Source organism: Vanacampus margaritifer, chromosome 17, assembly GCF_051991255.1.
Source record: "Vanacampus margaritifer isolate UIUO_Vmar chromosome 17, RoL_Vmar_1.0, whole genome shotgun sequence".
In the NCBI taxonomy this organism is placed as follows: Eukaryota; Metazoa; Chordata; class Actinopteri; order Syngnathiformes; family Syngnathidae; genus Vanacampus; species Vanacampus margaritifer.
Window position 1 is genome coordinate 9,462,933 of NC_135448.1, and position 14,684 is coordinate 9,477,616.

At 41.5% G+C, this 14,684-nt stretch overlaps 2 protein-coding genes and 1 long non-coding RNA gene across 16 annotated transcripts in view; 2 read left to right on the plus strand and 1 right to left on the minus strand.

The window, feature by feature from the left end:
• hivep1 (HIVEP zinc finger 1) overlaps positions 1–2,672 on the plus strand; it is a 60,419-nt gene extending 57,747 nt beyond the window's left edge. For all 5 annotated transcript variants that reach the window (XM_077548438.1, XM_077548435.1, XM_077548436.1 and 2 more), the window contains one exon: positions 1,116–2,672. In XM_077548438.1, coding sequence (XP_077404564.1) covers positions 1,116–2,063 — 948 coding nt within the window. In that variant the 3' untranslated portion in view covers positions 2,064–2,672. The remainder of the gene's footprint in view (positions 1–1,115) is intronic.
• A 1,176-nt stretch (positions 2,673–3,848) lies between these two features.
• LOC144036942 (uncharacterized) lies at positions 3,849–7,145 on the plus strand. Of its 8 annotated transcripts, XR_013288760.1 has the most exons (8): positions 3,849–3,924; positions 3,993–4,100; positions 4,300–4,355; positions 5,952–6,081; positions 6,141–6,223; positions 6,293–6,374; positions 6,443–6,535; positions 6,634–7,145. It is a non-coding gene; the product is annotated as an uncharacterized LOC144036942 (long non-coding RNA). The 8 variants fall into 8 exon arrangements; XR_013288758.1 differs by lacking the exon at positions 3,849–3,924 and having other exon boundaries at positions 3,931–4,100; positions 6,440–6,535; XR_013288759.1 differs by lacking the exon at positions 3,849–3,924 and having other exon boundaries at positions 3,931–4,100; positions 6,467–6,535.
• A 2,112-nt stretch (positions 7,146–9,257) lies between these two features.
• On the minus strand, positions 9,258–14,493 carry LOC144036950 (uncharacterized). 3 transcript variants are annotated; one of them, XM_077547972.1, is made up of 10 exons: positions 13,538–14,484; positions 13,432–13,466; positions 13,210–13,294; positions 12,972–13,073; positions 12,736–12,807; positions 12,369–12,421; positions 10,924–11,017; positions 10,398–10,483; positions 9,987–10,061; positions 9,258–9,502 (listed from the first exon to the last, which is right to left on the minus strand). In XM_077547972.1, the coding sequence occupies exons 3-7, from the start codon at positions 13,245–13,247 to the stop codon at positions 10,968–10,970; spliced, it is 315 nt and encodes a 104-aa protein (XP_077404098.1). In that variant the 5' UTR covers positions 13,248–13,294; positions 13,432–13,466; positions 13,538–14,484; the 3' UTR covers positions 9,258–9,502; positions 9,987–10,061; positions 10,398–10,483; positions 10,924–10,967. The 3 variants fall into 3 exon arrangements, with proteins under 3 accessions (XP_077404098.1, XP_077404100.1, XP_077404099.1); XM_077547974.1 differs by lacking the exon at positions 13,432–13,466 and having other exon boundaries at positions 13,538–14,493; XM_077547973.1 differs by having other exon boundaries at positions 13,432–14,489.
• Positions 14,494–14,684: the final 191 nt, after the last annotated feature.

The window sequence follows — 14,684 nt, forward strand, 5'->3', positions numbered from 1 at the left end:
ATCTATTGGCGCAAGCCCAACCGCAAGTTTTTGTCACCGTTTTTCAGTTCAAGGCAATGGTATGAATTCGCTTTACGCCACTGGAAGTCCCCTGGCGTCCATTATGCAAACATTATGAAAAGATTTGTGCCCTTACTTTGAATCAAATACATTGTAACCTCTTTTCCACCAAAGCACTTCCAGCTAGTTTTATTTTTCCATTGTGTGGTTTGGAATGGTAAACCCTGATCACGCTTCAGTTTCGACCACAAGGTGTGTAGGCGGGATGCCAATAGATACCTCAGCTATGTCAACAGAGTGACACAAACCCAAACAGCTTAGCGTCATTTCTTTCCACCATAATCTTGCCGTTTTCCACACTGCGTATCCCTTCGAGGCAACCACTACACTGCCGGTGGCGCTTCACTTGGAAGGATTTCACGGTGGTCAGTTTCAGAGATATCGAGAGAGGCCATGCGAAAATAAATCATTTTTATTCAATCTGTACTTTGGACATGTTCTCTTGTGCCTGTCAAGAAATAAGAGACTCATTAAACATCACTTTAAGGGTGGGGAAAAAGACGAGCTTCTCCAAATAAGAGGCCAAACAAGAAAAAAAAAATGAAATCGAAATCTGTTGCAATAATATGTCTGAAGGGGGGGGGGGATTAAATAAAAAAAAATAGTAAAAGAAAATCCTTAAATCATGCAATAATTTGCCCAAAAATAAAATAAAATAAAATAAATAGATGAACATAATTTAAACATGGCGTAATAATGTGTCTGAAAGGGAAAAAATAAGAAAAAGTATTTTTGTTTATATAATGTAAAATATGTTGGCATAATGTGTCTGAAAAAGGAAAAAGTAAATACAAAAGAAATCTGTTGAACTGAAATGTCCGGAAGGTTTAAAAAAAAAAAAAATACAAATCTGGTAAAAATATGGCTGAAAGAAAATAATTAAATAAATAAATAAACACATATAATCTTTTGTAATAAAATGCCAAAAAGGGAAAAATTTAAAAATAAATAAATTACACATATACACATATATTAAATAAATGTTATTTTATGTTTTGTGGGAACCACAAATCACAAATATTTTATATAATGTATTCTCTTTATTTTCTCAATAGGCTCCGTCTTCTGCCACTTATCCTTTGGTGAAAAGCGACTACGGCCTCCCAGTTGACCAAAGCACACAGACGTCCACTTCACAAAGTCCTTTGCACGCCCCCCTACAAGGTCTTTCCCAACCCCTGAGAACGGAGACCCAGACTCACCTGTTCAGTCACCTTCCTCTGCACTCCCAGCAACCTTTCCGCTCACCTTACAGTCTGGTTCCCGTCGGGGGCATCCAACTGGTGCCCGCCGGACTGGCGGCTTATTCCACCTTTGTGCCAATTCAGGCCGGCCCCGTTCAGCTCACCATCCCGGCCGTGAGCGTCATCCACAGAAACGCCAGCCCGCCGGCGGCCCCCAACTCTTCGCCCCGGCCGGATCACGCGCAGTCCCAGCCGCCCGTGATCCAGGAACCGATCGGCGGCGTGGTGCCCTGCTTCCCCGTAGGTCAAGCGCAGGGTCAGGCGGTGCAGCCGGTCGGTTTGGAGACACTCAGCCTAATGGGCCTGACCAACGCGGGGCTAGCGTCCAGCCAAGGCGTGGCCTTGCAGGTTTTGGCGGCGAGTCCCGCCCCCCAAAGCTGCGCCAGCACCCAGACGCACATGCCGGGCCTGCAGATAGTCAACATCGCCCTCCCCGCCATCATCCCCTCTCTAAGCCCAACCCGGAGTCCTCTACCACGGTCGCCCGACGCTCTCGGAGCGCAATCATCTCAAACGGGGCGTCCCCCTCCCGCACCCGCCTCTTTGCCAGCCAGCGCCATCGCAGGACTGAATTCAGGCATCACGCAGACTTTAGACAAGGTGGAAAGGGAGAAATCCTCACCAAGTCTGGCGCGCAGCGCGGCGTCCCCCAAGCGAGGTTCGGAGAGAGCAGCGCAAGCGCCCAGCTGGCAGAAAGTCATTGACGACTACAACGAGGTTTCCAGCGACGATGAAGACAGACTGGTTATCGCCACCTGAAAACAAACCCCCAGCCAAAAGCTCTCCTTTGTTGATTTTCTATGTCATTATAGTCACTTTAAGACTGAAAACACTTCTTCAGGGGTTTGCTTGTGTACAAATCACCCTTGAAAGTGCACAAGCTGACCTTCACATTGTACGTGCAATCATACGGCAATTATAATGATGACCAATCATTGTATTTTTTATTTTTGTCAGCTGCAGAAAAAGCTTTTGTACATGTTGTATAGACGATTGTGCCTTTATGGAGTTTCTTGTTTAGGAACGTGTACATAATCCCATATAAATCCAGTAGTTGCTTGTTTTTATGTATATACACACCGCACACCAAGTTAGAAGCGGCAAAACAATGGAGGATCTCACTTTTTTTCCCTTGATCATTTGTCATGCGTAAATTTTTTGAAATTATTGTCGTACTGGTATTATGTACATTTCTATGGATAATGAGGCGATGTTTATGTGTACAAATGTTGTGTTCAACTATTTATTATAATCCATCCAGTGCCCATTCTGACCTTTTGGTCCATCGGTATGTGCGTTATGGTAGCTTTACTTTGCTGTATCAATAATCTGAACTGTATGAGTAAAGATTTGTTTACAAACACTCAATCGGTTTGCCAGCGTGTACCTCGCATCTGGGACAAAGTCAGCCGGGATGGCCTCTGTCTCACCCGCGACCCTAATCAGGACAAGAGTAATATTCCAAGCTTGCAGTCAGCATTTCAGGTACGTCCTAACAACATCTCCACTATCCAGAAATACATAAATATGCTGAATAACTGTAGAATAATCACAAATTGCTGGAAAATCCTTCCTTTTGGAGAACGAGGTCTTAAAATACCCACAATAATGGCAGAAGCAAAGTCATTCAGCACAAACAACTGCACAATCCTAAATAGGCTCAGTAGCTAAACACAATGATTAGCATGTTACGCAAAACTGCATTTCCCCAATGTGCCACCAGTGTGATATTCATTGCTATTTATAAGTTATTGCACAACCCCGTGCTCCTCTCACCCAATAAAACACTTAATTTAGACTCTCCATTTGTTAATCCAATGAATGGCACTCGATGGAATCTGAAATTGTTTTTAGTTTTACTCCAGCCACTGTAGTCAAACACTACAGTGGCTGGAGTCGAGGTCGAGGGCTCTCCCGAGGACCGGGAGCAAGCATGGCAATGCGGACCGAATGAGGAAAATCTTGTCCTTGTGTCAAGCATCTTTGCAGTGATAAGCAAACGCCGAAGCCCATTCACAAGGTGAGTCATACATCTACTCGGAGGCCCCCGTCACACCAAGCCCCCCACCCCCACCCCCCAGCGCAGCCAAACGGCGAAGGGAAAGCGAACAGAGACATCTACAGGTCAATACTGGTACCGCTCAAGCTTTGCATTGAATTTGCATCAACTCATGAAGTCCCAAGTAAACATACGACTATGAGTGGCCAAGCACCCCCGTGCCGGCAAATCGTAGTTTTGCTGCTCAACTTAATTCCCGAACACGGTGCGTGTCTAAATTGGTCATTGCATATAAAGTTTTGGAAAAGGCATAAAAAAAAAGAATAACGACACGCTATGTAATGGAAGTTTCAAAATAGCAAACACCCAAATGCAATTCAAATTGATTCTCGTTAGTTGTCCAGCTGGAACGGCGCCCCCTCATAAAAAAAAACAACAATAAATACTATATAGAGACGTGAAGTGCAATCCACGACCATCATCAGTTCCTCTGTGATGTACTTTGGAAAAACAACATTTTTCCGCGGTAAGACCTCGCCAGACCACCGGGTGGCGCTAGTGCGCAAAGTAGATTAGCGTTTGAGCAGGCCAGGTGCGGCAAATCAAGACGGCGACTGTCAGGTGAGCACGCGAGCAAATGTTTGTCGTGCTGCACGTTGTCATGTCTTACTAGGATATTTTGCTTGCAGCAAGATTTGCACACCCGAGGGACACGCACGACAGCGCTTGAGGTCGAGGGAGGACTCAGTCATATTGCTCAACTCGATGGTTTTTTCCCCTCCCTTCTGCGGTTCAAGGTAATAATGGACACAAGTTAAAGTCATTTTTAGCAACTTGCCTTAGACTGAACGGCCATACTTCGCACACCCCGGCATCGGGACATGTTGAGTATGGCCATTCTTCAAAAAACAAGCAAGCACATGGCGTGCCTTACCAAATAGTTTTTCATAGGCGGTTTAATAATCTCCCATGTGTAATTTATTCTCCCATTTGAAGACTTGCAGGCAAGGCGGCGGAGCCGAGCGGCAGGCACCAGGAACCACCGGACGAGGGTAAACCGTTTCAAACATTTTGTTAAAGCTGTGTGTTTATCAAGGCCAACAACAAAAGGCTGCTAAAACAGGAACCAAACTCCTAGATAATTGCAAAGCAAGAATATCAACAGAATCCCCTCCCCAGCAATACGTCTCGTTGTGGACTGACCCAGCAGTTCCTGGAATAAGGGTTCAAATGAAGACCATGTATATTAGCAATGTGCCATTTACAGAGTAGAGAAATCACCAGAATTGTCCAATCCTGCCAAACTGGCCCCAACCCTTCCCCACAAACTGTCAAATAAAGAGATAAAAGCTGTAGCAGAGATGAACCTTACCATATTAACTCATCCACCACCACCGACGGCTGTAGACGGTCAAAAAGCAGCGCAACTATTTTTATTACGCTACGTCTTTTTTTCCCATTCTAGCCAACAAGAGAACGAAAACCCAGATTAGCTCAGTACGTTTAAAGCAGACACAAAATCTGCAATGAACCGCGAGTTAACCAGTGAAGTCATGTGAATAATTAAGACCACAAATTAGAATCGTTGGATGCCCCCACATTTTCAATAACCCCCCCCCCCCCCCCAAAAATAAAAATAGAGTAATATTTTTTAATGAAGGGTGTCGGGCGATCACATCATTTAAACGTAATCAACTACATTGGTTCACTAGGCAATTTACGATTAATCATAAATGTCATATCTGCCCTAACACACAAAGAAATTGAGTTAACAAAAGTGGGAGAAAACTTTAAACCAGAAAAATAATATTTTTAAACACTGAATACAATAGAACAAATCTGAATAAAATAATCAATTGCATTTTTAATAAAAAAATTTAAACGGTAAAGAGACTTTATGAACCCATCCACTGCCACTGACAGCTATAGACGGCCAAAAATCACTGCAACTATTTTTATTAGCGCAACATGTTTTTTCCATAGTAGCCAACAAGAGTATCAAAACCCAGATTAGTTTAGCACATTTAGAGCAGACACAAAACCCGCGATGAATTGTGAGCTAACCAGTGAAGCTATACGATTAATTAAGACCACAAAGTAGAATTGCCAGACACCCCCAAATCTCCAATAACCTCCACTAAAAAAAACAACAACAAACAAACAAAAAAAAAAAATCATTAGAATTCCCAACAATGCCATTTAAAAGAAATAAAAATGTTTAATTAGGGGTGTCGGGCGATTACAATTTCTAAACGTAATGAACCGCATGACTTCACTAGGCAACTCACGAATAATCATAAATTTCATATCTGCCCTAACACACAAAGAAATGTAAAGATTTTTATACTTGAGTTAACAAAAGTGGGAGAAAACTTTAAACCAGAAATAGCCCAAATGAATGAACAGATGTGTAGAATCAGCTGCTCTCAGGCACCCACTTGGTTTTTCACCAGGCCGAGCCTAAAATCAGCTTCTGATTGGCCAGCTCAAGTCAGCTGAGTGAGGGTCAGGAAGCGCTGTTATGACGAGCAAAGTTTAAGAAGAATTACGCCAGCACCCTGCCAACAAAGAAACCCCCACGCCGCATAGCCCCCCCCCCCCCCCTCATTGAACCATATACATGTGTTGTAATTTAACTTTTTGTGCAGCAGGCGGCAGTGGGCACCTGAACGTCGCTGGCAAGCCGCCAGCAAACGACCGGAGGTGTTTAGAAGACAGGTGCGCACAAGGCTTCACCCAATGCAGCGCAGGTGCGGCAAGATGGCGACCGCCAGCTAAGTGAGCAGGCCAGAAAATGTTTGTGGCACGTCCCAGTTTCCCATGATGACTTGTTGCAGGAGTGCAACATTTGAGCACAATGTCACAGTTGACTTCAGCTTGCCCCGCATGCACGGCGGAAGAGTCTGAGACAGAAGGCCAGGTAATACAAGTGTGTACACACACACAGGGCCTGGAATAGTCCCAAACCCTTTTTTCTTGCTCTTCCCAGTGCTGACTTCCCTCAACTTGCGGGAAGGGCGGAGACGCACCAGGAGCCACCAGCCCAGGGCAACAATGCGACATGGACACAGGTACTTGGGGTAATGAGGGGGTTGCAAACTGCCTTCTGATGGAGTGTTTTGTCATTCACACAAAGCAGTCCTGATGGCTTTCCTGGATGCAGATTGTGTCCACCTGTGTGTGAAATCTCCACCAACCCAAGACACACCTGGGAGTCTCCGTCTCTGCACAGGTTAGCCTTTATTAGATGTGATAGTGTGGTTGCGTAGACCCCCCCCAAAAATTGTTTTCAAATACATGTAACTAATGGAATGTGGTTATGTTTTGCAGGGTGGAAGAGCAACAATGGTGAGAAGCCTTGGTGCTGCAACCTATAGTATGTCAAATGTCTTTGGGTAGTACATTCTCCAAGTGGTGCTTTTGGTTGCAGCCTGTCATTTGCTAATAATGAATAAATGATCTATTTAGAAGCCAACAATAGCATCAAATACTACATCAAGCAGCCTGTAATAGTTATGTCGTGGTGGTGTATGAAGTCCACCTGGATAACTCATCAACTTTGTTTCCCACAAAAGGAACCAGCAGGCCATAACAATTGAAAGTTTTTGCAATAAATGTCAGTCTTCCACCTGCATAAGTATTTGTAGTTACTCCCATCAAATCATTTTTTGGAGATGTCTCAATTACAGGCTGGAAGAGCAGTAATGTGAAACTTTTCAAAGTTAGTTGCTAGTGTAGATTTTTTTACTGCAATGGCTAAGTGGAATTCCTTTTGAATGTATTGTTACATGTAACTTGGTTGAGTGCCCATAATAAAGTAAACATTGAAATGTATATCCAAACTTTTCAGCACATCTTTATTCAGAGTTGCACAATCATGTCAAATTGCATGCAAAGTAATACCATTTTGTACAGTGAAGATGTTAGCTGTGACAAATCACTTCAACTTTACTGGCCAGCTGAGAAACTCATCACGACTGTCTTCACTCCCCAAATGCGGCTGCTTTCCTGTGGTAGAAACAAATACAACGGCCATTAATCATTTGCAGAGTTACCCCTTGTCTTTAAACATTCATGACTCATTGTGCAATACCGACAGCTTTACTACACGCTCAGTCACGTCTAAGCTTACCTCTGCAGTCACTTTTCGCAGGTAAGAGAAGAGCTTTCGCTTGTCTGGACCAATCTGATGGGGCAATGCTGGAGGGTGTCTGACACCTGCACACAGCCCAAAACAAAAACATGTATTAGCCATCTAAAACTATAAAATGGATGCTAATAATTGTGAAATATCAGCCCATTGCGATGGATACTCCCTTGTGCAAATGCTAAAGTCAATATAGTGAATGTCATTAATCAGATATTTGACTCATTTAGCCACTTCAGGCAGTAATATTATTTCTTCCATTTACAATCCACATTTTGCCAACTGCAGAGGACATTGTACGTGGTGACCAAACCCAGACAACTAATGAGACCTGCAGTCAAGTGCAAAAATTTTTGGAAAAAAGAAAGTAATATTTGTACAGCTACGGCTGTTCTAAAGCGTTATATAACGATGACTTGGAAAAATAATGAAGTTATCTAATTTATTCCTGATTAAATGTCTAAATGAGTTAATTTTTGCTTTAACCATCTTTGCACCCCCCCCCCAATGTATGAAGCATGTACATTATCCAATGTGCAAGATAGTTAATGGGTACGTAGTGAAGACCTTGCCACCGTCTATCATTAATATTTGCAAAGACAGACAACATTAAACTATAGGAATTGCATTCAATTCAACCTTTATTGGACTGTAGTAACACAACAGCTCAAATATAATTTCCCTGAATTTTCAAGGAATTTCACAGCCACCACAAGTCCATCAGCATTATTTAACTATTTTTTTTTTTTTAAATAAAAGGGAATGAAGCCTCCTACCCGAGCAGTGAAGGTTCAGGCCCAGATGAAGCTCAGCGCTTTGCCACCTCACCTGGAGAAAAGCAGGTCCAATTATTTATCCGGTGTACACACATGATCAAACATTCTAATGACTAATATTAAAGACATAGGACAAGATACATTCTTATTATCAGTGTCTCACTGTTCTACAATTTTCTAAATGTATGAAACTAAATACATACAGTGAAGCCCAAAATGATTCATACCCCCGGCTATTTTCCATTTGAAGTTTCTGGTATTAAAGAGCTATTCTTACCTGGATTGGACAGAACATGGGTGTGTCTCCCAGAAGATATGTTGTACAAGATCACTGTGGACATGCATATTTCTCAGCTTGATTGCTTTTTAACTAAAAAGTTGTGGCGTAAATTATTCATACCTGTGGCAAACTGTCTAATTCTATAAAAAATAAAAAAAAAAATAAGTTTTTACCATTTCCAAAATGTTCTAAAGCATCCTTTTAAGGAAAAGCTGTTGAAGTCTATTCGAGGTAAAATACAGAAACTGTCTGGACACACTGAGGGCCTGCTTTTGTGCAATGTGGCTGCTCACAAAAGAACGATAAACCCAAGTCCAATTATTTTCTAATTCCGCAACTTCGGTGCTTAAACTGCAAGACATTCTGCACTAAGAACAATTTCAAAGGAAATGGCTGAAAGCCAAATGTCACACCTTTGCTGGCCAAGGGGCGTTAGTAAGCCAGGTGAAAAACTAGTCAAGGATCCAATTGGTCAAGGTGGCCTCTGCTGAGGTCTCAAGGCAGACGGTCCAACTGACAGCACACTGCTGGTTCCATGCTCACTGACCAGATAAGACAACTTCTCCAGAAAAAGCACTCAAAATAACACTTGGCCTTCACCAATTGTCATCTTGATCAATTTTAGGATCAGATGCAACAGGACATTTTTTGGCCACCATTATGTGTCCTGTATTTGGCAATGAAAAAATAAAAAATAAAAAAAGGGGAGGGGCAGCCTTCAACCGGGAAAAACACCATAGCCACTGTCAAATATGGGAGTGGGATTTTTATTTGTGCCCCTGGCCCAAGGTAACTAATCACAGTTAAACAAAGAATAAATGATACTCAATATTTCACAACAAAATAAACAGTAGGCAGTCTGTGGTGAAATTTGGTCTTGGGTTTCAGCGTGACAAAATCCCAAAACGCAGCCAACGTGGTTTAGAAATTGTTCACGAATGGAAATCTTAACATTTTGCAGTGGTCTACACATTCCAGACAAGTTCGGTGGAGAATCTGTGGAGAGAACGAAAGATCAGGGTCATGACAACAAAACATTGCAACTTTAAAAAGACGGAGCTCATCACTAAAGACTAATTATCCGAGATATGCTAAAAGCTCTTCAGCAACTATTAGGATGTTTTATTTGCTGTAACGATATGCATGTAAGCCGATTGAAAAAGCCTCTAACTCAATTCAGCTTGCTCGTTCTTTTGGCATCTTCTCGCCAAGATAATGGTTTGCTCAGAAAAATTAGGAAGTGGCGGTAAGGCTTGCGTAGTGTGCGTGCTTCTAAATGCATGGCTTTCAGCTGCATTCTATGCTATAGCAACATCTAGCGGTCACTTGCTACACTGTGCCTTTACAAGTTGCTAAGAGATGACAATCGCATTCATTCGCTCCTGGCTTGCTACGAGCATCATATTGCATTCTGGGTACCTGAACAAATTATTACTATTACTACATTTTAAAGATTCAAAGAAGCTAAAATTGAACTCACGGTTTTTAGATTTATCGTAGAGCCCTGGGAGCTGGAAAGTGGCTGGCAGGGTAGGAAGATTAGTTTGGTGCTGATCTGCAACATATCACAGGAACCAATTACAGTAGTAGTAACAGATCACAGCAACAAAATAAAACCTATTCCTCATTTACTCCGCAACTAGGCAGCAGTCCAACTAGCAAAGAGTTAGCTGGTTGCTAGGCTAGCGAGCTCAGCTAGGTTAGCCTAGCCAAGCTCCATTCCCCATGTGGCGATGGGTGGAAAGGCACCGCTGACCAACTGGCAAAACAGGCCAGCCGCAAGAGGAGAGAGGCCAGTCGCCTCTCCTCTTGTCAGCGATGCCTTTCCACCCGTCAACACAGGGAATGGAAGGAAGGTTTTATTTATTTTTGTCGTGTGAACTAGTGTTACCTGGTCTCATGTTTCAGCCGGCTCATCCGTAAGGTAAAACTAAACGCAGATTAGTTTGGTGCTGGTTCTTGATCGACCCATTTGCCCTGCAAAATAGATTACAGGAAACAAATTACAGTAGTAGTAACACAAGATCACAGCAACAAAATAAAACCCCATTTACTCTGCAACTAGGCGGCAGTCTAGCTAGCCAGGAGGCTAGCTAGCTGGTTAACATGCTAGCTTAGCTATCTTAGCCATGCTAGCCTAGCAGGCTTAGCTTAGCAAGCTAGCTAGCCTAGCAAGCTAGCTAGCCAAACTAGCTTAGCAGGCTAACTAGCAAAGCTAGCTTAGCTCCATTCCCCGTGTGCCGACGGGTGGAAAGGCACCGCTGACCGACTGGCAAACAAGCCAGCCGCAAAAAAAAAAAACGCGACTGGCCTGCTTGCCAGCCGGCCAGCGATGCCTTTCCACCCGTCAACACAGGGAATGGAGTCAGGACTAATGTAGGAAAGGAAGTTTGTTTTGTCGTGTGAACTTGTGCTACCTGGTCTCGTGTCTCATCTGGGGTTCATCATCCACAATGTAAAACTAAATCCAGATTTGTTTGGTGGCGGTCCCTTCTTGAGCCACCATCTGCCCTGCAACACAGATCACAGGAACAAAATCTCACTTTTTTTTTATAATTACACAGACAACATACTTTAGAAGAGTGCCAAATTTCACACATCTTTTTTATTTTATAAAAAAAAAAAGCCACTGTATCATATTCTACACTACATACACAAGTAACTGAAATTAAGATTAACTAATCAAATGCGTTTGTTAAAAGGGTAAATTTTTGCACTAATTATTAAATACAATTGGCAAATGTTGCTGTGCTTTCTGTGTTTAAAAAAACAACAACCGTTTAAATATTCTCCCTAAAATATACTAATCAGGTACGGTATATGCATGAATTACAGTTGTGTTCTAAATTATTCAACCCCTCTGCAGTTAAGTGTTTTAGCAGGTTTAACACTTTTTTTTTTTATCTGACCAAATAACTCGTCAAATACACCAATGCAACTTAAAATGCACTATACCAAGAAATGTCCTTAGTGATTTCCTCAAACAAAATTAGTCAAACCCTTAAAAATTTACTTGTTACAGCTGTTTTTAATCAGGTGTTGAGAACACTGAACTTTGGTGGTCAAAAAATTATGCTAATGTAAATGAAATAATTGCATACTTTTGTCAGGAAATCAAATGCAACATTTATTGGTAGGTTACAAAAAACATGGCTGTAATTTAGGTTGCATTGGGTCAATTTACAAGTCCTTGTTTGATCAGATTAGAAACAATTATAATTTTTTACTTGCTAAAACACGTCACTGCAATGTGTACATTTGTCTAACCATTGTTTAGGAATTTATCATACAGGTATAGCTCATTGATGAGATTAGCTGTATGTTTATTAAGTGGCTTTTTTTAATGTATGTTCACAAGCATGCAATGTGATGGCTTGACAAGTGACTCTTACTGTATATCTATGCTTTTTAAAAAAAAAATTATAATAATTTGGACTAGTCATTTTATACAAATAAACTACTCATAAGAGGTAGGACGACATACGTTCTTGTACTTCTTGCTACTCCTTTTGAACACGTAAACAGGACTTTACAACTATGACATCTATTCAACTTGTAATGTGTTTATATGTTCAACATAGCATTCAATCAAGTACAATAGTGACAGATTCTAAAAATACCAACTAAACATTCTACTTTTGAAATGTTATATACACGCCATATTACTGCTTTGGGCTGAATACTTAACACGTCCCAATCTTGGGATGTGCCGAGTATGGCCTATAGCCAAAAACTAATCGACTAATGACCTCTGGGTTTTATTTCTACACCATACTTTTAAAAATGTAATTATTGTGCGCATACTTTTACTTATCTTTTCATCCCCCCGCCCCTCAAAAAAACTTGTATACGCACTCATTACCTTGGTCCAGAATCCTCTTGGCACCGCTCACCAAATCTGGTAACTCCACAAACCTGAAACACACGCGCACACAAAAAAAAAGGGTGGGGGTGTGGGGTAGTTGTTTCTCAAATAATACGCTGCACACTTTCCATTGCCATTCTCACCCGAGAACAAGCCACTCTAGATCCAGCCAACTCAACTATAAACCATCAAGCCATTTAGGCCTCAACCAGCAGCTCTCTGAACCCTTTTTAAACCTGCCCTCATTTCAATTCAACCTTTCTAGCGTAGCACACACTTGGCATCCAGAACCAAAGTCAACCAAAGGCACACACCAGAGATCAACACTCTGCCCCCTTCTGTTGACACGCTCCCCACACCGTACTTTTGTGTGTCGCTTGATCCTTGACTTGTGGAACTGTTCTTTTGCCTCATCCCATTTGGCTCCTCTTCCAGCCTGCAAAACGCAAATGCAAGATTAATAGTGTGCCGCAGCTTCATTTTTATATTTCACTCTAATTGTACTCATTACACAAAGCAATATAATGTTCACAAGTTTAAAAAAAAAAAAAAGGAAAATGAATGAATGGTAAGATGAAAGAAACATGACAACTGCAATACCTCCGATTTGAGGGAAAACGACATTTCTGACCCCGGCAGCAGATCCGTGTCATTTCATCAAATGCCTCCCACCTGACCATCTCAGCATGTCCTGTAAAAATTCTAGGAAAAAAATACTACATTAGATCTTTTGTCAATATTTTTCTCATGACAAATCATTGAATATAGGGTACTTTAGATGTTTCTTCTAATTATACTCTGAAAAGCCATTTTAAACAGCAATATCTGGAGGACTCACCTGGAGCCTTCGAATTTTCTACTGCATCTGTTACTCATAGCCTCCAGACATGGAACGTCATTGCAGTGATGTAGTTAAATATAACCTAGAACGGAAGGTACAGCATTAAAAAAAAAAACACACACCAAAAACATTTGAAATACCGAAGAGAGAATGAAACTAATAACACTATAAATCTAGCAAACGCCAAACGGAGTAAATTGTGACGTGCTGTGCTCAAACCTCAAACGCCGTCGTGTGCCTCAAGTGCGAAAATCCTGCAATAAACATAATATCGTCGTGGAAAAACGACAACAAAACACAAACAAACATTTGCTGGTGTACTCACTTAGCTGACTGTCGCCATTTCGCCGCACCTGTGAACTGCACTTAATGAGTGCCCTTGTGCACACCTGTCTCACATATAACCTGCAGGGCTGACCACCAAACGTCAATCAAAGCCAACCTTCTTCTTCTGCTTGTTGAATGGTGCTTTGCACACTAGCGCCACCTGGTCATGATGACTGATTTGGTTTACCACGGAAATGGTTGCTTTTCAAAGTGAATCACAGGAACGAAAGGCCTTGGATTTTGGATTGCATTACTCTGCATGGAGCTCCTCTGCTATTTTTTATGCAACGCAGCGTTCTCGGCCGCTCCACATTTTCACCTTGCTCAGTCGGGTATGGCTGCTTAGATCATGGGCAAATATCATATTCTTTTTGCTACGTGGAAACACTTTAAACTCTCCTTTTAAGGATTTATTGCTGATACTAAATTGTTGTTTTTTTGTATACAATATATGATGTGCAAGAATCCCCAATTTAGTTTATTTTTATATTCTTTTTTTGTGTGTGCGCGTTGTTGCCATGTTCAGGCGTTGCACCCTCTACAAGTGTATGTTTATAGAAATGTTTAATAAAGTGGAGGGAAAAAATCCTGAAGACCAAATCGTCTTTATCCACCACGCTGTCGCCATCTCCTGGTCAGTATGAGAAATGCTGTCTGTAATCCAAAACAAATTAACAAGCTTTTTTTTCTTTCGTTTGCGCCTCGTGCGCTATCCCATTTTCGTTTTAGAAATAAACATTGAGAATTAAACTGTTAAATTAGTGTTTTCCTTACTCGTTCCAGACAACGAACCGGAAAATCAAGCTGTATTTTTTTGGTTTTGTTGCTCTTTTTATCTTATAACGGACCTCGAATGAGTCGTTTTGCTATTTTTAATATCTGTTTCCAAACGTAATATAAATTGACCAAAAGAGAACAGACCCGAACACACACGGAAGTCCACGTCAGGATTCTCTCGTCAACTATCATCGCGATGACAACTTTTCATCTCGTCATTTTGACTTTTCATTTGTTGTTTTTTCATGCTAGGCGACCCTAATACGCCATCGTAAGAATCAGTAGAGTTGGCAGATGTAATAAGCAGTGTAATTCTTTTTTTAAATTAGTTTAATTTTAAATACAGTATAATGTTTTAGCAATATGAA